The sequence below is a fragment of the Lonchura striata genome, chromosome 3, assembly GCF_046129695.1.
Source record: "Lonchura striata isolate bLonStr1 chromosome 3, bLonStr1.mat, whole genome shotgun sequence".
NCBI classification, from domain to species: domain Eukaryota; kingdom Metazoa; phylum Chordata; class Aves; order Passeriformes; family Estrildidae; genus Lonchura; species Lonchura striata.
Window position 1 is genome coordinate 107,664,953 of NC_134605.1, and position 22,985 is coordinate 107,687,937.

The 22,985-nt window shown below is 39.3% G+C and overlaps 1 protein-coding gene across 2 annotated transcripts in view; it reads left to right on the forward strand.

The window, feature by feature from the left end:
* PTCHD4 (patched domain containing 4) overlaps window positions 1–22,105 on the forward strand; it is an 83,161-nt gene extending 61,056 nt beyond the window's left edge. For both annotated transcript variants that reach the window (XM_021529768.3, XM_021529769.3), the window contains exon 3: window positions 16,533–22,105. In XM_021529768.3, the coding sequence (XP_021385443.1) occupies window positions 16,533–18,166 (1,634 nt within the window). In that variant the 3' untranslated portion in view covers window positions 18,167–22,105. The remainder of the gene's footprint in view (window positions 1–16,532) is intronic.
* The last annotated feature ends 880 nt before the right edge of the window (window positions 22,106–22,985 follow it).

Genomic DNA, 22,985 nt, shown 5'->3' on the forward strand with positions numbered 1-22,985 from the left:
TGCATTTGTAAAATTCAGGCTCAAGTTGGAGCGTCTCAAGTTTGAAAAACTTGCATCCAACTCGCCATACCTTTCTTGCCAGAAAAACACAATGGGGAAAAAAGAGAATGGCTTTGACATAAATGTTCAAATTGGCCTGAATCCCTTTTTTAGAGTCTTGGGGGAAAAAAAAACAGCAAAGGAAATGAAAAAAAAAAAAATCCCTACAATAACAAATGATGAAAAGTATCTCCTTCCTGTCAGTAGATCAGTGGAAAGAGCACCTACACTTGGTTAGATCCGGTTCAGTGTTAATTCCTTGTCTGCCTGGGAGAATTAGTGCCCACCAGCTCACAGTCCATCACAGTCTCTTCATCAGCATGCAGCAGAAGCATTCTGGGGGAGGCTGTGCCTATCCAGGCACTGTTATTCTGTCCTGGCAATATTCCTTAAATCAGTGATTGATTTGAGATGTCTCTGGATTTAGTCCCAAATAAGTGACATAGTCCTCAAATGAGACATTCTCTGCTCTCTTGCTTTGTCTCATTTGACTTGGTTTAGGCATTTAAAGGCACTTTTAAAGCCAACTCCTAAGAACAGGAAAAGAAATAATTATGTGTTTCTCCAAAAAAAAAAAAAAAAAAAAAATATATATACCTGCCACATTTGGACTCTGTAAACTTATTGCAATCCAAACTTTATGGTGCAATACAGCAACTTGTACTAGGAATAGCATTGCCAGCATGACCAGGGCAGTGATTGTCCTCTGCGACTCTCCCCTGCATTGGTGAGGCCACACCTCAAATCCTGGGTTCAGTTTTTGGGACCTCATGACAAGAAGTACATTCAGGGGCTGGAGCATGTCCAGAGAAGGGAGTGGAGCTGAGGAAGAGTCTGGAGCACAGGTCTGATGAGGAGCAGCTGAGGGTGCTGGGAGGGCTCAGGAGGGACCTTCTCTCCCACTACAACTCTCTGATAGGAAGGTGGAGCCAGGTGGAGGTCAGCAATAAGGCAAGAAAAAACAGCTTAAAGTTTCACCAGAAGAAGTTTAGATTGGATATTAGGAAAAAATTCTTTATTGAAAGGATGGTCAGGCATTAGAACAGGCTGCCAAGGGAAATGATGGGGTCACATTCTCCAGAAGTGTACAAAAGTGTACAGAAGTGTGTGGATACAGTGTTAGAGATATGGTTTAATGGCAGGTATTGCAGTGCTGATTTAATGGTTGGACAATCTAAGATGTCTTTCCCAACCTTAACAAATCTGTTATTCCAGAGTCAGATGTAAAGGCAACAATTCAGTCCTGAAAGAACAAAGATAAAAGAAAATCCCACCAAGATTTTTCATTCTTCTAGATCTACTCTCAAATAATAATTTTTAATACTGAATACTTACTAACAAGGCTAAAGAAATTCTTTCACTTTAATACAAAAAGAGAGGTATGTGGGAAGGAGGCATGAACAGCAGTGATAGAAATTGATGCACTTAACTACAATAAAATGGTTTGTAGTTATATCATTTTGATTATCTGCTTCTTCAAGTCAATATTCAAGTCAAATGGTGCCTGTGCAGGTTAGAGTCTCTCCAAAATCCTTTTTCAAGGGATAGTGTTTGTGGTGTGAAAGTGTGAACAAGTACCCTGGCTAAGTAACCTGAGAGAATAGGCTGAAAAGTATCTTTGACTTAAGTATCTTCTGTACCCTTATTTTTTAGTTTAGATTATTCCTTCTTGTGGTCCAAGAGCTTAAAATCGCTGCTTTCTTTGAATGAAAACTTGTGATTTCCATAGAAATTTGCCTTCTGTTTAAATTAAGTTCTGGGCTGACTGACCAGTATTAATTATTCTACTCTTGGAGACAAATAGGGGTCACAGAAGAAGTAAGATCATTCACAGCAAGGCTGGATTGGGTTTTCTGACAAGCTGCAAGAACTAGGGAAAGTCACCAACTGCCAGGGGACACCCTTCAACTAGGGATTGGACCCTGGAGAAGAAGAAAATTACACCTGAACAAACTAATCTGCAAAAAGAAATTGAGAAAGGTCTGTCAACCACCTATGCTAAAAGGGAAAAAAATAAAGGAGAAAAACGTCTATATAGGAGAATGAGCATTTTGGGTCTTGTTCTATTTAGTTCATACCTGGGCACTCAGAAAACAGAGAGGAGATATATGAACCCATCCTGCCTACATCTGGGCTGCTGACAAGTCTGCCTGGACACACCACCTCCCATTCTGCTGTTCCAGAAGTAATAAAATCTGCCATAATCATCGTTCTGTTAGCAACAATGGCAAAGAAGAATTTTCTGCAAATTGTTTGTGAGAAAATTAATTGACAGCAAGCTTCTTGGCAGTTTGCAACCATAACATTTGTATGATCTGCTGACGCCACAGTTTTATTCCCTGCTAATCAGATATTGCTCTCTTTACTGTGCAAGGGCATCTCTTGTAGCTGTTGTTGGCATGCAGAAGGCAGACCTTGTAACAGTAATAATTCCACAACATCTTTCTGTCTATATGGGCACATATTGTCTCAGAACACTCCATGGAGACAACCCCAACACACCGCAGCCAAAATGTGACCATCTGCTTGATCACTTCATGATGTGGAAATTCAGCTTTGCCAACCACTTCCTTGGATCCAGGACAAATCCCTAACTCACCAAAAGAGCCAGTTCCTCAGTGATAATTGTGGTCTTGATTTACATGAACCTGGATTGATCCCACCTGGCATAAATGTGTTGTCAACACCTGAAGTTCTGTCTTCTTGAGCTTCCTCTGGGTCAGTGGAAGGAGACAGACTCCTGTAGATTTCCAGATAGATAAGCTACCTGAGGCTGCTCTAGATTTGAAGGGAAAGGGGGATAATACCTGCCCTGCACATGACAAGGGGTGGTACGTCAGGGTTAGAGGAACTCAGAACTATCCAGGACCCTCAGCTTGTTGCTCTGAGATAAGCTGAGTACACTGGAGAACACTTACAGAAAATCTGAAATCTTACAGAAACAGGCCAGCGTCTCCTGAGGTAACAGAAGCCAAAAGGAAAATATCAGGGAAATATTTCTAAGGAATTGAATGGGTGTTCCCTTAGGAAGCCCAGCTGAAGTGCCTCTACATGAATGACTTTACACCTAGCATAAGTAACAAAACAGAGAAATTGGAAGCCACTATGCTGTCAGAAAGCTGTGACCTAGAAGCCATTCCTGAAACTGGGTGGGATGAATCCCATTACCAGAGCATGGCTATCAGTGGCTAAACATTGTTTAGAAGAGATAGGGGAGGAAGCAGAGATGGAGGAGATGTGGGTCAGGTGAAGAGACAAGATAAGCCCCTGAAGTTTAGGCAAATAAATTCCAGCTCTTCAAGAAGCTAGTCCATATAACCCCAGAGGAAACTGGCCTTAGGGAGCAGAACGGAGCTAGAGGATCTTTAAGGATATCTGCCACAGAGCAAAAGACCTGGCAATCCCCTGGAGCAAGAAATTAGGAAAGGAAGGCAAGAGACCAGCATGGCTGAGTGGGGTCAGACCAAAAGGCAAGAAAATGTATGGGCAGTGGGAGCAGGGACAAGTATCCTGGAAAGATTATAGGACACACTCGGTTGTGTAAGGATGGGGTGAGACAGACCAAGGGACACCTGGAGCTGGACTTGGCTAGTGACACAAAGACTAACAGGAAGGGCTTCCACAGACATGTTGGCCAGAAAAAGAAGGCCAAAAAAGGCAAAAAATGCTGGCAAACTGGTAACACCAGGCCAGGAGAAGGCTGAGGTACTCAGCATCATTTCTGCCTGAGAAAACAGCACAGGACTGCAGTGATCTGATGCTAGAGCAACAGAACTCCATGTTCATGGCTATGTGAAACTTTCATCTTCCCATTTAAAATGAAAAGATACTTATCATTATGATTTCATATGAAATAACAACATTAAATCTAAAATGAGGTTACAAACATGCAGATTGTGCAGTAATTTTTAAGTGGGAACATTTTATGGGAACATTTTCTGGTTTTGTTACTGATTTTCTTGAAAAAATACATTTCAAAATTGTAGAAATATGGAATGGTTTGGGTTGGAAGGGACCTTAAAGATCAGCTAGTTCCAAACCCTTGCCATAGGCAGGGGCACCTTCTACATTCCACACAGGGGATATTTTACAGACCACAGCTAAAACTGTTTTCAGAAAAGGAATTTTAATATTCCTTACTGATACATTCTTGTATTTTGCCAGAGTGTTCTGGTTTGTATTTAGTAATCTTTTAAGCTTGCAGTTGGAGCCTTATGAATGAAAACACCATTTATCAGCTTGAGAGATATAGACTGAAACGGTACAAATTTCTGGCTCAGTCTTATAATGATAACTCATGACAATATCTAAAATCATTTTTAGTTCTTTAAAACTGAAGGGAAAGAGCAATTTGCTATGTCATTGCTGGGATAAATGAGCAACATTCTCAGAAGCAATCAACTAAAATAAACTGATATATAGGTTCCTGTAGGAGGCAAGCAATCTTAAAATCTTTTTCTAAAACAAAGCATAACTTTTCATTCTGTCCCACACTTAAATTGCAGTGATTTACAAATATAGTTAATTTTATATTTATTGTTATTTTCCTTTCTGAGTAAATTCAGGGTACTGAGAGCACATAGTGAAGTGCTTCTCACAATGCTTTGCTGACATAAAATTAATAAAACTAAGCCTTCCATAAGATCAGTGATCAAGGAACAGCCAGCACCTTGCTCCTGGCATAGATTATAATTTTCTTTCTTCTGAGCTTTGCAAACAAAACCTTCTCTTGGTAACAGACTTATGAGTCTGCTTCTTTCCAGATTTCTTACATGTCTCACTTACACATTCCAAGCTATTAAATGAGATTTGTGGTCTGAGTTTGGGGCATCTCTGCCTTACTCCCATTGCAATGACTGACAATGCAACATTTGAAATTTATTAAAAGCACTAAAAAGTAAGGGTTTGAAGTAATTTGATCCAGCAGTTTCCTCATTCCCTCTATTTCTTTCACAGTGTTGTGCTTCCTTTAAGAGGTAATCAGACTTTTTAGAGAGGAAGGATAGCTGGAGCAGTGTATCAGATGGAAAGAGAGATCATCTCCCCAGTTCCTGCCACCATTCTGCTAAAGGTCAGGTTTCAGATACATTAATGAGCTGCTAAATGCTGCTAACTGGAAGAGGCTTTTTTAAAGTCCTGCACAAGCCAACCCACTCATGTTTTTGATGGCAACACTGAGCATATCAGATGGCTGTGGGAGTTTTGCCATGAAGTGAAAGCTCCTCTTGTGCTTTATTTACAACCATTTCAGCAGAGTTTATGAGAAGCAGCTTGAAGGTGAGGCCATGCCCTACAAAATTGAGAAAGAGCTTTTTGGTCTAATTCCATCTCGTCATGGAGTCCTCTGGTGAGTGATGAGGGGAATGAATCAGAGCCATGTAGGGTAGGAGTCCTTTATTGGTGACAGCCCTGACTCTTGGAAAGGCTGAAAAACAATGTGGGAAGGAGTCAAGGGCTTGCAGGAGAAGTAGCAGTTATATGCTATCTAAAAAATTGGGAAAGCAACATATATTAATAAATGTCTATGAGTTTGCATGGTTTACATCTTCTGTGTCTTGGTCCAATGCCCAAGGTATCAGTTTCCAAAGTAAGACATATACATTCATTGATTGATTGATATTAGGTTTTAAGCATATAAATAGCAATAAAAATCCTGTGCTACTTGAGAACAGCAAAGCTGAGCAATGCCATGGGCTTGCTTGTGGAGCCTTCTGATAGTTCAAAACTAGACAGTTTAAAGCTATATAGATTAAAACTAGATTTCTTTTTGCCTCAGTTTCCCTGCCATAAAATTGGTGTAATACTCACAACAATCACACAGAGGTCATGATATTCATTCATCTATATAGTGCATGAAGGAATCAATGCATGCACTGCTATATCATCCTACAGCAAAATAATCAATTTTTAATCACTGATGTGCACAGGTGCCAAGGGTAAGTGGGACCTGAGACCAGGCATTGAAAGAGGCAAGTATTTGTATCAATTCAAAGCTAGGTTTCTAGATGGTATTGCTACAATACTAAAATTAGTAAAGTAAACAACTTAAATGCCAGATTTAAGGGCCTGATGAGCTGCACAACTTTAAGTCATGCTTCTTGTGCATTTGGGTTTTAATGCAGTCAGCCCCATGAATACAAAAGAACATAAAATCATTCAGATTGACTCAGGCCAAAGGATTTATCTAGCTCAGCATCCTATTTCTGATAGCAACCAATGGCAAGTGCTTTAAAATTGGGGATTTCAACAGGTCAGGCATCAAGTCATGCTCTCCCAAAACACTCCCAAGGCTCCTGCTGCTTCTTGGCTCATTGACTTGTGAATCCAAATATGTTATCGCTGACTTTAATGACCATTTCTGTGCAATTTCCCTCCATGAATGTGTGCAAGTTCTTTTAACTTGCTGAATGGTCTATGATAGTGTTACAGGGGTTTGAGCCAATTTGATACAGGAGTAGCTGCAAGCTGTGGAGCAGCAGGCAGAGCACCAATTTATCTTGTAGTTTTATTTTTCAGTAAAACTCCATAAAGAAATTTAAGGAGAATTATTTTATTCCAGCTGTCAGATAAGCTATTTCTTCTCTATTTGGTTCATTTTGGTTTTAACCCCTTGTCTAATGAGAGGAAACCCTTAGGTCCAAGGAAAGGTTTTTGGCTGTGAAGAGGCATGCTGAGCACCTCTGTAACCATTTGGTAGCTTGTCTGAATGAATTCCTGCATCTACAGCTTTGCCTGTCACTGCTGTCTGATAAATAGTATATATGTAACTTACAGATCCTGAATTGGCAACCCAGCTTTGGAATATGGGAGAGGGCTGCTGCTCCCCCAGAGTTGCTGTGTGAGCAGCTCAGTTTGTGTTTCACAGAGCAGGGCAGCAGCCACGCTGCTGCATCAGCTGCTTGGCAGCTGCCTGTGATCTAGAGCAGCCAGAGGTGAGGATGTGGGGATGTGGGGATGTGGGGATGTGAGGATGCTTCCCAGACTGAGCAGTCCCACTGGTGGGACAGCCTGAGCCAGAGCCTTGATGCTGCAGTGATCCCAATGCTGTCCCAGTCTTGGCAAGGGCAGTGGAGAAGCCTTCTCCCATGTTCCTGTGCAGTGCAGGAATGGGGATTTTTAGGAAGGGAAAGGGAGATTTAATACCTATCTTTCAAGTTGCTGAGTCAGTCCCTATACTTCCTTCACTCCCAGCAAAGAGAAGCAAAAAACCTCACACTCTGCCTTCCCATCCCTTTTCTGAAGTAAACAAATGTCAGCAAATCCTGCACTAACAACACTGTTAAAAATACCACCCTGTCAGCAGCCAGGTTCATTCCCTTTGTCTGAAGCTCTCTTTATTGCAGTAAAGGTGTGCTGTTACATCAAGATAAGCAGTCTAGGTGGAAATCTCAGTGTCCAGAAATGTGCTCTGCACCACAGTGTCACCAACTGGATTAATTTCCAAGTAGGAATTATTAGTGTAGGAATTTCACAGGATTTGACCTGGTAACTATCAAGGTAGAGGCTAGCCCTGCTTTACTCAGCTGGGGTAACAACTGAAAATGAGCTACTTCAGCCACGGTGCAGCACTCACTCTCTTTAGTGTGTTTCAAACCAAACTAACCGCAGCACCAGCTCTACACTCAGTGAGAAGATGGTGCCTCTTTAGATTTTGGGGATGTATGGAAAATATTCATGATCAGAGTGACTATATCCCTTTCAAAGAGAGGTAAATCCCCAAAAAGCTTTTCCCAGGTGATTTTCCATCTGTTCCAGGAAGGGGACGTTGGTTGTTGCAATGAATAATTTCATTGGAAAGTTGAAGAATGAACTTTTTCTGCTCATTGCTTGTTATGTCTGGAATCTTGCAGTTCCAAGACTTCAGATTGTGCAGACAAATGGATCTTGTCACTGAAAGGTAAAAGTTTTCTCCTTTCACAATTGGGTCCCACCACTGATAATATTACACACTTGCCTCATGGATAAAACTCCAAGAATTTGTCCCACACCCTTCAAACAGTGCTTTGCTCTCTTCATTTGCTCAAACTTACAAAGGCACTGGTCATTTTTTTGACATGTATGCTTTCATATCTATTTATTTCTTCAGCTATTTAGCTATTTTTCCTTTGAAGAATCTATTATTGTTCTGTCTTTGCCAGAAAGCAGAAAATGACCAAACATTGTTCCTGTAATGATTCAAGTACAGATTATTTTTGCTTGATGCCAGAATCTATGCTTGATTGAAACATTTTCCTTTCTTGAGTGTCACTAGTACCTTATTATTTTGGATGTTACTGGATTATCAAATCCAGGTGATAAAATGTTCCAGTTAGTGTCAGAAATCCATCCAAAAGTTTATCCAATGCTTTTAGCCTAAATAAGTGTATAATAATTTAATTAAAGACTTTATCTAAATTCATTACCTTGTCTTCTATATGTCACTTAAGCTCTAATCAATAAATAGCAGTTTCCATATGTGCAGTTCTTGCCTACAATGTTCATTAAAAGTCTTAAATGAGAAACAGCAAAAGCATTTTAATTCATTGCTAAGCACAGCAGAAAACAAAGCAGGATTCCAACTTTATGTACAATTTGCAAGCCATATACATTTGCTCAAACGTAAATCTCACTTAATGAGATGTGCAGCCCAGTTATTAATCACATCCACTGAAACATTCCCCATGTTCAGCTCTATTTCAGTCCGGGGGGTGCTATTTAATATTTCTGTTCCTTCGAAAAAGAAGAGTCTAGGCATGAAAAATTGTAAAATACTACCTTAAAATTAACTGAAGCAATCTTGAATACAAAGTGTCATTACAGTTTAGTTAGAAACATGTTTGTGTCTGGACTAGCAGGTCTTTGGCTTATCTCCAGGGCTCATCCTGGGCTTCTGCCCAGGGATACTTGTGGAGAAGCTCTGGAAATGTCTTTTGAATAAGAAAGATCCAAAACTGGATGAGATTCAAAATCAGAGATGCCAGTTTCTTGTTAGTATTAATTATTCTTAATTTAAACCAAGATCAGGGTCCCACTGTGGTGGTCTCTGTGTAAACAGGGATAAGAGTGTTTGCCTTGAGAACCTTCAAAATGAGAGACAGAAACTGATGTAAGATCAAGGATGTGCCAGAGGGATGTGATGTGTAAGTAAATTATCGCCATGTGATTCAGCTCAGTTCCCACAGTTGCTTTCTTATGTTTGCGCTTCTGTGTGTAGTCTGGGACATTTTGAGTTGGATTGGAAAAGGTAGAATGAGGGGGCTGTAAGGCCTGTGGAACAAATTACTTGAAGAAGAAACATATCAGAAAGGAGACTAAAAGAGCATGAACCACCACTTGTAATCTGTGTTTCCGACAGACTGGTGTTAATCTAATTTATAGGTTGGTGTTTCTTAGGAGGTTAGAAGGTAAGGGAAGAACTACAGCTGTGACTGCTGCATCTTTACACAATTTTCTTCCTGTACAGGTTCTTACAGCTGCGGCTGTGGTTGAGAAGTTGGCAGAATTTCATGGCAGCAGTGTTAGGCTGATACTGATCTTTTCTGAAATGCAATTATACACCCAGCTGCAGACAGAATCAAATGTTTGCCTCTCTCCTCACTGCTCCTCAGCCTCAAACAATCATGGAGTTTCTGTTTGCCAGTCTCCCCCAAAGTGGCCATGAGGAGATCAATGCTTTTTATCTCATTGGAAATTCTCAGAATTATTTAAAAGGCTTTCTGAAGTGCTCATGAAAGCAGAAACAAATGCAATTACTGAGTACACATGAAGGAATAGTCTGTATATTTAACAGGAGTGCCCTATGATGCACTGCTACTTTTTAAATGAGGTTCATATTATGGGGAAATACCAAAACTTGGGAGCTGGAAGTATTGATGTGTTTAGGCTTATGGCAATGTGGCCATAGTCTGGCAGAAATACTTTTAAGGAAATCAAAATAACTATTATATGTAACTGACTTTGATGCTGATATTTGTTATGGATTTAAGTGCATTTTCTCTGTTTATCAGCTGTGCTAAAATGTAGCAATAATGAAATCTCTTGTGAAGCACTGGAGATTTCCATGAGGTCCCTGTTACTAAAGATGATGGCTCAGCTGGCTGAGGTTTCATTGCACTTGGTTAAAAATTCTTTCTATAAGAAACAGCTTTTTAAATTAGACAATTTATTATGATAGAGATCTGCTACTTAAAAGAAGAATTCTACCCTGAATATTTTTCAAGACAGAAAGGCACAGCAGGGTGTAAAACCCCTCTGTCAGCATTTCTACATAATCTCGTTAGAGAAGAAATTGTGCTTGTAGTGACCTCACAGGAGAATGGACCTAGAAAGAATTTAATTTCTCTGTTTACATGCTTCTAAATATCATCAAATGACATGTACCAAATGAAATAAAGAAGTACAGGTTTGGTGAAAACAAAATTTCTGCAGGAGCTTCAGCAGGAGATTTTGACTGGACTTCATTTTTTGCTGCAGTTGCTGTAAGCTCTGTGACATTCAGAAGATGTAAATACTGTGATACCACAGAAAATCCTATTGTCTGAACTATCCCAGGCAGGATGAGGTCTGACTTCACCTCTAGTAGGACATTCTGGAGGAAAGGTAAACCAGTAACCATGGTGAGAGGGGTTTAGTTCCTCAGCTGCCTCATCAGACCCTCCCAGTTACCACTAAAGCAGCACAACATCCAAGGCAAAACTAAGTATAGAAGAAATAGTCAACAACCCAACTATGTGAACAATCAACTACAATCACTTTACAAGTACCTAGAGAGATGTAAAATTAAAACAATTTTTTTTCCTACCTACATTTTAGATTTGTTTGAAAACATATTCTCTATCTTTTTCTTCTCCTTAATCAAGCTGGGAATTACTTTCCTCAGTGTTGTGGTTAGGGTCCACTTCTTAGCTGGATGCATTGTGTTGAGATTTACCTTTAGGAATGGGATCTAGATTAAGGTACACATTAGGAAGTGTCCTACTGCTACCTAAAGTATGACCAAGCTTCAAATTTTCTCTGCCTTCTACATCAAAATCCCTAAGGATTTACTGACTCCTCATAAAGAAGAGGTTTAATAACTTTTTCTATTCCTTCTTCCCTCCCTGAGATGCAGAGAGTCCTTGGTGACTGTGATTAATTTTCTTAATCTCTGTGCTTCAGTTTTTATATGTAAGTGGGGATACCAATATTAATGATACTAATATTAATGATTTAGCAGAAGAACAAATGCATCCTACACTGCAATGTGTTGAGATGCAAAGTTGTTCCTCTGTAGAAAAAATGATGATGTGAACCTAAACTCACTGAAATGGGTTGTATTTTCAAATCAATAAACCTGGATAAGAGAGTCCAAAGAGCCAGCAACCTGATCTAGTAGAAGGTGTCCCTATCCATGGCATAGAACTGGAATTAAATGGTCTTTAATGTCCCTTTCAACCCAAGCCATTCAATGATTCAAAGATTCTGCACTTCAGTATGCTCCTAATGATCATGGCCCCTGCTATTATGGGGCATATATTAAGTAAAACTAGACAATTTTTTCTAGAACATGAATTGCCTATCTGCTGGGGGAAATAATAAAAAAAAAGGTGTGTTTCCCCCTAGATAAAATAATGTAAAGTTTATAGGATCACAGCAAAGAATTATAATGTAAAAATATACTTCCTGCCCACCACTATGATTTAAAAGAAAGCTGCCTCCTCATCCTTTGTATGCATTACAAGTTACATTAATGAAAACTGAGGACAATACTTGGATTTCTCAGAGCAGAAATGCTGAGTAATCTGTGCTATGGCACTTCTAAGACTTTTGCTTGTTTGTGTGTTTGTTTAAAATATAATGTAGGCACCAAGGTTATCACCACACTGACTGCTGTTACCTATTGCAGCAAATAATCTTCTTTATGCCTTGATTCAATAAAAAGTGCAGAGTCATCCTGATCTCCCTTCCTAGAAAGTTTACAAAAGCTGGCAGCAGCCAGCAGCTCTCCTTCCAGCAGAGCCTCATGGCTCAGACTGGGGTATCGGTGGCTATTTTGAGGAGTGATAAATGCAGATCAAACTCCTATGCAAAGAAGCTGACTGATCGTGGCAGAAGCAATAGCTAAATGCTGAATGGGCATGCTTTGGTTAAGAAAACACTGAAGACAGACTGGTTTTCATGCTTAAAAAATCTTAAGCATCTCAAGACAGAGTTAGGTATGATGGTACAAAAGTAAGAGACCTCAGGAATGTGAACAGAATCTGCCTCCCAGCACTGACAGGATGTATCCAGCACCTACATTAACATTTATTAATTTAACCTTTAGACTTGCAATGAAGAAAATTTTATCGCCTCCTTAGATTGTGTGTTCCAGAGTTTAATGAAGCTTAAAGAAAGAAAGCTTTGTTTTTTGATATCTAATTTAATGGGTTTTGGGGATTTTTTTTCCAGATTAAACCAATGACTTCTTCTCCTTTTCCAAGTAGAAATTAGACTTGATTGTTTTCCTTATACCTTTTTTATGTTGATTCCTCACTAGCAATCCAGTCTATGAGGGGAAAAAAATCCAACTCGCTCAGTTTCACTTTGATTTTCATGTATAAATAACAGGCTGTTGTTTGCTGGTTTTATTCTCCAGGACATTCAGCCTATTTTTTCCTTTTTTTTTTAATGCCATCCACAGCAGAGGTCTAGAACTAGGTGATTTTAAAGGTCCTTTCCAAACTAAATCTTTCCATGATTCAATTTAAAAAATTATGCTTCATTTTAAAACAGTGCTCCAGCTCTTTTTGAAGATGTATACTTTGCTTCTTCTTTCCATTCTTCTTGGACAGTCCTGTCTACATTTATCCTCTGAGATTATTTCTAATTGTTCAGAGATTGCTTTGGCTTAACTTTTAACTGATTCATTTCTCCAGGTTGATTGAATTTAACTCAATCAAGTGTTCTTTAGTCTCTCATTTCACTCTTTTAGTTTCTATCCCTATTCTCTTCCAACGTATTTTAAATATCTGCTCATAATTAATCTTTTCCTTTTAAATTTGAGGCAAAGAATGCACTACTACTTTTCATCTTCTCTGTGGCCTCCCTTTCTTGCTCTCCTACCCTCACAAATAATGGAATAAAAATTTCTTGTCTCCTTTCCTTTAAAGAAGTCATAGACCATTGCCTGTCCAGCAAATAAAAAATTGCTGCACTTCATTCATGTCATGTTAGTACCAGGGAAATTTGGCAGTTTTGACCCAGAGCCAAAGACCCTCTGAACATTCCTAGAACTTCTCAGTGAACATAAGTCCACTGTCAATGTTGTTGTGGCATTAGGAACTAAGCTGAAGGAACAGAATTTTATAGAGTGACTATGTTGTCTGAATCTTGAGAACTGTCAGAAAACTTTCAGGAAAAATGGATTTGTATCCTTGTTGGGAGAAGGGAATAGACCTGCTTATCTGGGGACAGCAACAGAGCTGACTGGAAAACTTGGTATCTGAGTGATGACATGGGCAAACCAGTCAGGCGAAGATTTCCTCCTGTGCCAGCAAGGGAATTACTGCTCTGTATTCCCCAGTACCTGTGTTTGTGTGATAGAACTGAAGACACTTGTAAAATGGGAATAGGTGGAAATAATAAGAATCATAAGAAAGTCAGTGCCAATTTTGATACTTAAAGAAGCTACAAATATCAATAATTTGTTTCCTTAAGATAATATTTGTTCTATTTGCAAAAAATGCCTGGAGTTTAATTACAGTGTTGTAATTTTGAACATTATCACAAGTTTGGAGACACACATTAGTGCATATTCTTGCATAGCTCTTCACACATGTGTTTGACACTAAAGCCCCTCTCTATTATTTATTGTGCAGCTATCCCAAGGTTGCATTCATCCAGCTATTCATCACTGAGAATCTGATATGTTAACACTTATAAATTAATAACAATAAAATATGGCAAAGATGCAACTGTGAGCATAAACTTGTAGGAGGGCAGATGAGTGAGATTTTGGAATAAGGAGAGAAAAGCCCTTATTGTTAATTGCTGATAGAGTTGCTTCACTCATTCCAGTGTTGGAGTGCATCCAGAGAAGGACAACAGAGGGGAAGGGGCTGGAGCTCAGGTCTGATGAAGAGCAGCTGAAGGAGCTGGGAAAGGCGCTCAGCCTGGAGGAAAGGAGGCTCAGGGAGAATATTCTGGCTCTACACAACTCCCTGACAGGAGGGGAGTTTGTTTCTTCTCTCAGGTGATCAGCAATAGGACATGGGGAAATGGCCTGGAGCTGCTCCAGAGGAGGTTTAGGTTGAATATTAGGAAAATTTTCCTTCACTCAAAGGGTTGTCAAGCATTGGAACAGAGTGCCCAGGGAAGTGGTGGGATCACCATCCCTGAAGGCTTTTAGAAGATGTGCAGATGGGTTACTGGAGGTCATGGTTTAGTGCTGGGCTTGGCAGTGTTGGGTTAATGGTTGGACTTGATCTTAGAGGTCACTTCCAACCTAAATGGTTCTGTGGCTTCTGTACCATTAAATTAAGCAATTCCAGAACATGGGACCTTGAAGTGGTGACCAGCCAGCCTGGTCCATAACCTGCAGGAGACCTAAACACTTGCTACAGTCATATAAAACCTGCATTCAGGTCACTTGATTCTTCAGATTTATTCTGCAGAAGGAGACAATCCTTTCTGCTTGATGGTCCAAAAATGACAGTTTGAAGGGCAGCTGTGCCTTGAGAATTTGAACAACTCACCCTAAATTTACCAGGGAATTCAAGGTCCCTCCTGAACTGAGGTGCTGGTTCATAAGAGAGCAGCATTTCCACATAGGCCTTTTGCTAACTGCAAGACTTCTGTACTACTGTATGTTTATCTTTCACTGGGGACACTGATCTGCAGTCGAGCAGGTAACACTCACAGAACCTGACAGTTTATGCTGTAATTTTCCCTGTCTAGAACGGCTGTCAGGAGTCTGCTTTGGGCAACATAAGCAGCTGTATGAATCCAAACAATTTAAATCTAAAGACAAACTCAACAGACCTTTCATTGCACACACTTGGTTATTTGCAAATCTCCTGTTGTCATATTTCTGGGTTTGATGTGAGAAAATTTGCTTTGTGCCTGCTTTGGCTTATGCAATTCTTCTACTACAGAGAGTGAAGGCCCACAAACAGAGGTAGAAACATCTGCAATCTACTCCTACTTCTTTTTCTGCTCAGTAGTGTGTCTCCTTACATTGGCCAGAATTTTCTCAGGGCTAGATCCAAAGTTTAAAACTTTCCAGTTTCTAATCAAAATTCAAATTTTTGGTTATAACTGTTTTAATTTTTTTTAAATTGTTTTAATTGTTTTAAATATTATTTGAAAGCCAAATGCAATTTTTATTTGAAAGCCAAACCATTTTGGATGGGTTTTTTGAATGTTGGCTTTTCTGTTTTCCCTCAGTTGAAATTCTGAAAAGAAAAAAAAAAAAGAATGTGCATGTGTGTATGCATTCTCTTCGACATACACATTATATGAATATGTATATATGATACATAACTTATTTGTTAAACTTTTCCATAAGATCAGCTTCAGCTTTACCATTCTGTCACAAAATTTAATAGCTGTAGAATTCCTAGTCTGTGACTGTGACAAGTCAAATTAAAGTAATTCTGTATTAAATTTTAGTTTATTAAAATATCATACCCCTAAAACATTAGGAATGGAATACAAAGTCAAAACCTGTCATGGAATACTGACCACATCTGACTTCTCTGAAAGTCCTCTCACATGAGCTAAGAGAACTCCTTGTCACCAGGAGGAGCTCTGGATAGCAGAGAGACACAGATATAATCACAGAAAATAAACCCATATGTTTTCTAGACAATTAATGTGGACCAATGGCTTAGCCAGTATACTACTCTCCATCATTATCACCAGCATGTCAGTTTTGTCTGAAAACTTGTGTGCTATCATTGAGAGTTCCAATTTCACTCAGTAGGCAGAGAATCATTACACAAATTACTCTGGTAATTTGTACTTACAGCATAATTTTTCCTTTATCATGTACAAAGAAACAAGATGACCCATTCTTGGTCACAACCATTCATTTCTCATATAATCCCTTTTATTTATACTCTTCAGAAGAAAATATTACTTGCATTTTTAAGTTTTTTCAAGTTGAATCCCTTAAACCTTGAAAGATGTAATAGGATGACAAAAAGAATTTTTAGAATGAACCCCAGACTTGAATCAAACTTCACATTCTCCTGTATTTGCAGTCCATTTTGGAAGTAATTCAATGTCCATTAAAATCAATTCATGTCTTCATTTTTTTTTTCCTGAGGATGGAGAGTCCTAGAATGTCAGGGCTGTTAATTGAAGCACCTGCAGGTGAACATGGTATTTATCTTTAGACAGACATTTAAGGGTTTTCCATTTGTTTAACTGGTGACAAAAACAACAAAATTTAGCTGACAAATTTTTTTTACTGCTGGAGGATGGAACACCTGGGGGATGATTGGACCCCCCTATACATATGCACAAATATAAACTTTGTTTTCTCATTTCAGGTCACGGAACCAAGGGAGTGTTTGAACTTCTTTCAGGATGGCGCCGGACCAGGGAGAATCTGCCATTCAAGGACCGAGTAGCAGATGCCTACTCAGATGTCATGGTCTCCTACACCATGACAAGCTCCTTGTATTTCATAGCCTTTGGCATGGGGGCAAGCCCCTTCACCAACATCGAAGCTGTAAAAGTCTTCTGCCAGAACATGTGTGTCTCCATCCTGTTGAACTACTTCTACATCTTCTCTTTCTTTGGCTCCTGCCTGGTCTTTGCTGGCCAGCTGGAGCAGAACCGGTACCACAGCATCTTCTGCTGTAAAATCCCCTCGGCAGAATACCTGGACCGGAAACCTGTGTGGTTCCAGACCATGATGAACGACGGCCATCAGCACACTTCCCACCACGAGACCAACCCGTACCAGCACCACTTTATCCAGCATTTCCTCCGAGAGCACTACAATGAGTGGATTACCAACATCTATGTCAAGCCATTTGTGGTGATACTGTATCTCATCTATGCCTCTTTCTCCTTTATGGGGTGCTTACAGATTAATGATGGAGCCAACATCATCAACCTTCTCGCCAGTGAGTCCCCAAGCGTCTCCTATGCCCTCATACAGCAAAAGTATTTCAGCAACTACAGCCCTGTGATAGGCTTCTACATCTACGAACCTCTGGAGTACTGGAATGGTACTGTGCAAGAAGACCTAAAAACACTCAGCCAGGGGTTCAACACCGTGTCCTGGATTGAACAGTATTACCAATACCTTCGAGTGGGTAACATCAGTGCAACCAACAAAAGTGACTTTATCAGCATCCTCCAGAGCTCCTTTTTAAAAAAGCCAGAATTCCAGCACTTCAAAAATGACATCATTTTCTCCAAAGCTGGAGATGAGAACAACATAATTGCTTCTCGTCTGTACCTTGTGGCCAGGACTAGTGAAAACACACAGAGGGAAGCGGTGGAACTGCTGGAGAAGCTGAGGCCACTTTCTCTTATACAGAGCATTAAGTTCATTGTGTTCAACCCTACTTTTGTTTTCATGGACCACTATGGTTTATCAGTAACTATGCCTGTCCTGATTTCTGGTTTTGGCATCCTGCTGGTGTTAATACTGACCTTTTTCCTGGTTATCCACCCTCTGGGAAATTTCTGGTTAATCCTTAGTGTCACCTCAATAGAGCTGGGTGTCCTTGGCTTGATGACCTTATGGAATGTAGACATGGATTGCATTTCTATACTGTGCCTTATCTACACTTTGAATTTTGCCATAGATCACTGTGCACCCCTGCTTTATACATTTGTATTAGCTACTGAGCACACCCGAACTCAGTGTATAAAGAACTCCCTCCAAGAGCATGGGACAGCCATTTTGCAGAACGTTTCTTCCTTTCTTATCGGGTTGGTCCCCCTTCTCTTTGTGCCTTCAAACTTGACCTTCACACTGTTCAAATGCTTGCTGCTTGCCGGCAGTTGCACACTTCTGCACTGTTTTGTTATTTTGCCCGTCTTTCTAACCTTTTTCCCACCTTCCAAAAAGCACCACAAGAAAAAGAAACGAGCCAAAAGGAAGGAACGAGAAGAGATCGAATGCATAGAGATTCAGGAGAATCCTGATCATGTTACAGCAGTATGAAAGGCTTAGAAAAATACAATAGTATATTCTCTTTTTAAAAAAGCGTTGCACAGAGATGCAGGGAAAATAGAGCAAAGATCTCAGCTGCTTGTGCTGGCCAGGTCTGACAAAGCAAAGGAAGATCAAGAAGGGGTATTCATGACACCTCAAGGTGTAAACTTTTTTAAACAAAAATAATGAAAGTGAAAGAATCTCAAATGTTTCCTTTGAATCCTCATTCTCCACCAGGGAAGAGTCTGTTGGCCATTAAGTGTTCCTGAGTCTCAAACTATAGCTCTAATGGGAATTGCTTAATATGTCATATGTAGGACTAAAGCTAAGGTGAAAAAAAGAGTTACCATTAAGTAAACACTAGGGAAAAAAGCAGATTTGTCTGAAAAAATTGTCCATGGAAGAGAATTAAACAATATTTCAAATGAGAAAAGGTTACAAGAGAGATTGAAAATGCCATAGTAATTTTTTATTTTCTTGGGCAAGTTAGTTAAGAAGAAACCTATGCAGTTGGGAAGTAAATGTTTAAAACTGTCTAAGCCAAAGTGCTTCCCAAATCCAATATACCTTGTGTATCTGTAACACCACAATTAGAGCATTAGTGCAAAAATGGATGGCAAAGGGGTAGAAGTACTATTTATCCAGGAGAAGAAATAATCATAGCCATTTGGAAATCTAACGTGTAGTTCCTTTAAATGTGACATATCACTGTAACCCCAAGAGCTCACAGCTGGTAGTTAATACCATACCCCTATTTTGGTAATTATGAATTTCCCCTTGAATTAACAGATCTCACAAAACTAACGCAGGCCATCATCATTGCAGCACTGTTTGCAGTTCCTGCAGTGTAACACTTCTGAATCCTAATTTATCAGTGTTGACATTAAATACTGAATATTAATCAAGCAGGCGCTACAAACGTAATGATGGATTGCATTTCACAGGCACAGTGTGACCGTGTGGCAGCTGAGTCAGCTCTGGAGCACCTGCACAGTCTTATCATTATATATTTGATCCAAGGAATGAAAGGATATGTTTGCTGGTCCCTGCAATATGCTGCAGGAAGTGGGATTTTCCCCTTCTTTAAGCAAAGCATTATACAAAAAATTTATCACACTAAAAAAAAACACCTTGTAAACATTTGCATGGGGCTGGATCAACCTCTAGTTGTAAGAAGACAGACTGGTCCCCTGTGGGAAGGGGAGGGGAGGGTAAAATGTCTTTTTTACTGTTATTATTATTCCTAAATATTTGAGTCTTGATCATCTGCAACATAAAGCTTTGTTATGGCAGTTGAAATTTCACAGGAGAGTGCAGTAAATCCTCAGTTACTATGTGGCACTAGAAATTGTACTGTAAAGGTCTATGAATGACTTTCTCTGCTTTGTAAACTATTCAGCTTAGTAGCCCAAGGGAAGGGATGAAAACAGATCTAGCCATTTCAGTTTGCTCTTGGCCCAGTTCTGCACTGGAGCTTGCCATGTCAATCTCTCCTTTCAGTAATTTAAAAGGGCTTGCTTTCTACTTTCTGGAATATGGTATAGCATCACCTCCATGAGCAATGTCTTCCTGAACCTATAGTATCCATGAGGACACTATGTAAAGATATCGCTATATCAAGTGTCTATGTCTACTTTGTATTACTTGTGGATACCTTTAAAAAATAATCTGGAAGTTGTTTGCCTTCCAAAATGTGTATACATGTCTACTTGTGGCTGATAACTCAGTCTCAAACCTGCAGAGTTTGCTGATGAGGAAATGTACATATGTCTTCCTAAAAAGTTCTCTGCAAGATGTTAATTCTTTGCTATGTGACCTGTCTCACCTTTTCCTACTGTTTTATGGTTAGGGAGAGACAGAAAAAAATTACCTGCAGTACAAAAAAAAAAAAAAAAAAAAACAAAAACAAAAAAACAGCCATTTGAATGCCAGTTCTAATGTTCATGAGCTGCTTCTGTTTCCAAGGAATGCAATTTCACCTCTTCTCTATATTTTCTGAACTTTACCATTATCATTTGCCAAAAATGACCTCTGTGTTTTAGGAGTGGTCAAAGCTCTTGCTTGTTCGAGAAAACTTTTGAATGCAACATGTCTTAGAGAGGGAGGAACTTTCTAGACAGGCAAAGCTTCCAAAGTTTGAATCTAGATCTAAACTTCTAGATCTAAACTTCAGGGGTAGCTAGATCAATGTTACTGGTTTGACCCAAAATATTCAAGGGCCAGACACAGAACCGAGATCTACATAGTTCAGTAAGGTTTGCTGGGGATGTTTTAATGTTGGGTTATGGGTCAGATATGTCCCTAGTTGGGAAGTTTTTACTGACCTTGATTTGCATCTTGATGACATTGTGCAATATTCATCCTATTTTGAACAGTCCATTGTGAATGTCAAGCATCCCAATCTTTTTAGGTTTTCTCCACTGCCCACACAAAACCTGGATTGTTGTAGCACTGTGACCCTTGGTTATCACTTCTGGAAGTGTCACCTGGGAAATTCCTGGTCTTCTCTTGTACTGTCCAGATGTATCCCAGGGATGTCTGTCACGCATTGTGTTGAGGGAAATAGCACTTTCCAAAGCCATCAAAGCCAGGATTCATCTCATCTAAGTTCAGATATTAGCAATGTAGATATTTATATCTGAACTTCCTTTATGGCCATAAGAGAGTGACAGACACTTCTGATCCATTTTACAGCTGTATATTAGGAGTAAATAAATCACATTTTGTAAAATGCAGGTTTCTGTCCATCAATGATCAAGGAAGTTCAGCAATTGGTTCAAACACAGACATCAGCAATGCAGACTCATCCAGGCTTGGAAGATTAACCCCATTTAAATGACAAAATATCAAGAGAAAGAAAAAATATTATAAACATGCCTCCCAAGGTTCAATTTTAGGGATAAATCCCAGGAATAACTCAGCCCAAATTTTATGTTTTGCTTATGAAGTTTTATGCACAACAAATTCTTTTAAAAACTGGAATTCCCATGGCAGAGTATAGTAAGTCAAGACACTAGAAAATGTCAATATTAAAGGTGGGCTCACACAAATGAGCAAGAATTTGATGAGGTGTCAAACCAACTCCTTTCAGTGCCATGCAGGTGCAGTAGCACTTGTATGACAGGTACCAAATATATAGATAACCCACTGAGACTAAAAAGTTTTTATTTCTCTGTTAATTCAGGAGTGAAGCAGAAAACAAACCACACTTCCATGGATGTAATTTTGTTTTTTTCAACCAATTTCCACATCCACCAAAAAATACAAGTTCAGCCTTTACTTCTGCAAAAACGTCAGTCTCTGTGGAACAAGGAAAACTGGAATAATTTTGGGATGCATAATCTGTATTTTTAAATTCTTTCTACTTGTTTTTGCTTATTTTTCTTTAAATTTTTTCAGTACATGATACCTTTTACTACAGCACCTTTTCAGTTTAACTGGAGCTGCATAACACCTCTGAAGAAAGCACTTAGCTCATGCCAAGCAATTTGACACTGATGACATGCTGCATACTGGATATCCATTACACAACTTTTTCCCCAGTTACCATAAATCCCCTGCAACACTGTGCATATTTCTTTAATGTCTGATTTTATATATGGTCTAGAAAATCTTCCAAGAACCCTGTGTGCATCTCCTGCTTGGTTTGGTTTCATTCCCTCAAAGTATATTGCTTTGAATTCATTGTTGAAATAACTCTGTTGAAGTCAACAGATTTATTGCCATGATATATTTGATTTTGCATGTCTTCTATCTGGTAAGGAGTGATACCATGACAAATAAGCCTCTTACTTCGTTGGTGTGCTTGTTGAACAATTTATCTGTCTATACTCTATAGCCATAGTTGCATGCTGCACTCGGGGGCTGCAGTGAAGGTCTGTTTCTTTACACTTTGCTCTGTGGGGTGTTTTAACCTCAATCTAATCTTCTGTCTTTTTTTTTTTTTTTTTTTTTAATTAGAGCTAAGTCTTCACCTCTGTAGTCCAGTACTTGATGTAGTTTTAAAGTAGGTTTTAGGAAAAAATTCATTACTGTGAGGGCACAGGTTGCCCCGAGGAGCTGTGGCTGCCCCATCTGTGGTTGTGTCCCAGGCCAAGCTGGACAGTGCTTGGAGCAGTGCAAAGTGTGCTGCCCATTGCAGGTGGTTGGAACTAGATGCCTTTAAGGTCCGTTCCAACTTAAACCATTCTATGTCTCATAAATGTATTGCCTAACAAAGCAATGCACTTTTTAAGTTCAAGGTAGGTATGGATGCATAGTACCTTGCATGCATAATTTAAAGAGATTATCTTCAGGGTTATTATTCTCAACTTTTTACTTCAAACAATTCCTATTTACAATGTAACATGCCACATGTTAATGTCTATTCAAGTTCCTTGAACAACTCTAGTTTTGAAATTTTCTCTGATGGGAAGGAAAAGAACCAGGGGGGGAGGAAGAATATACAGTTAAGTGGTTGTGTAATCAGCATTCTTTTTTTCCCCAAAGGCTTTCACTGCTCTACTGCTAATTAAGTCACACTGAGTAGCAACTCTAGCATAATTAAGATTTATTTCAACGTAGTTATTCCATATTTCACTATGACAAGAGCTTGGTTTATTGTCTTTATGCAAGTACCATGCTAAGTCTCTGATTAATTTTTCAGCAATTATAAACTTTAATAAGTTATTTTTCATTGCAACACTAGGTTTTTGAGTACTTCAAGCTCCCATTTGATCTCCTAGGAAACACTGTAAGGAAGCAAAGTTAGGCAGTCAGTGAGCAAGAGAAGTGTTGTGGTGTTGGGAAAATGGGATTCTTCTCAAAGAGGCAGAGTCTCCTCCAACAA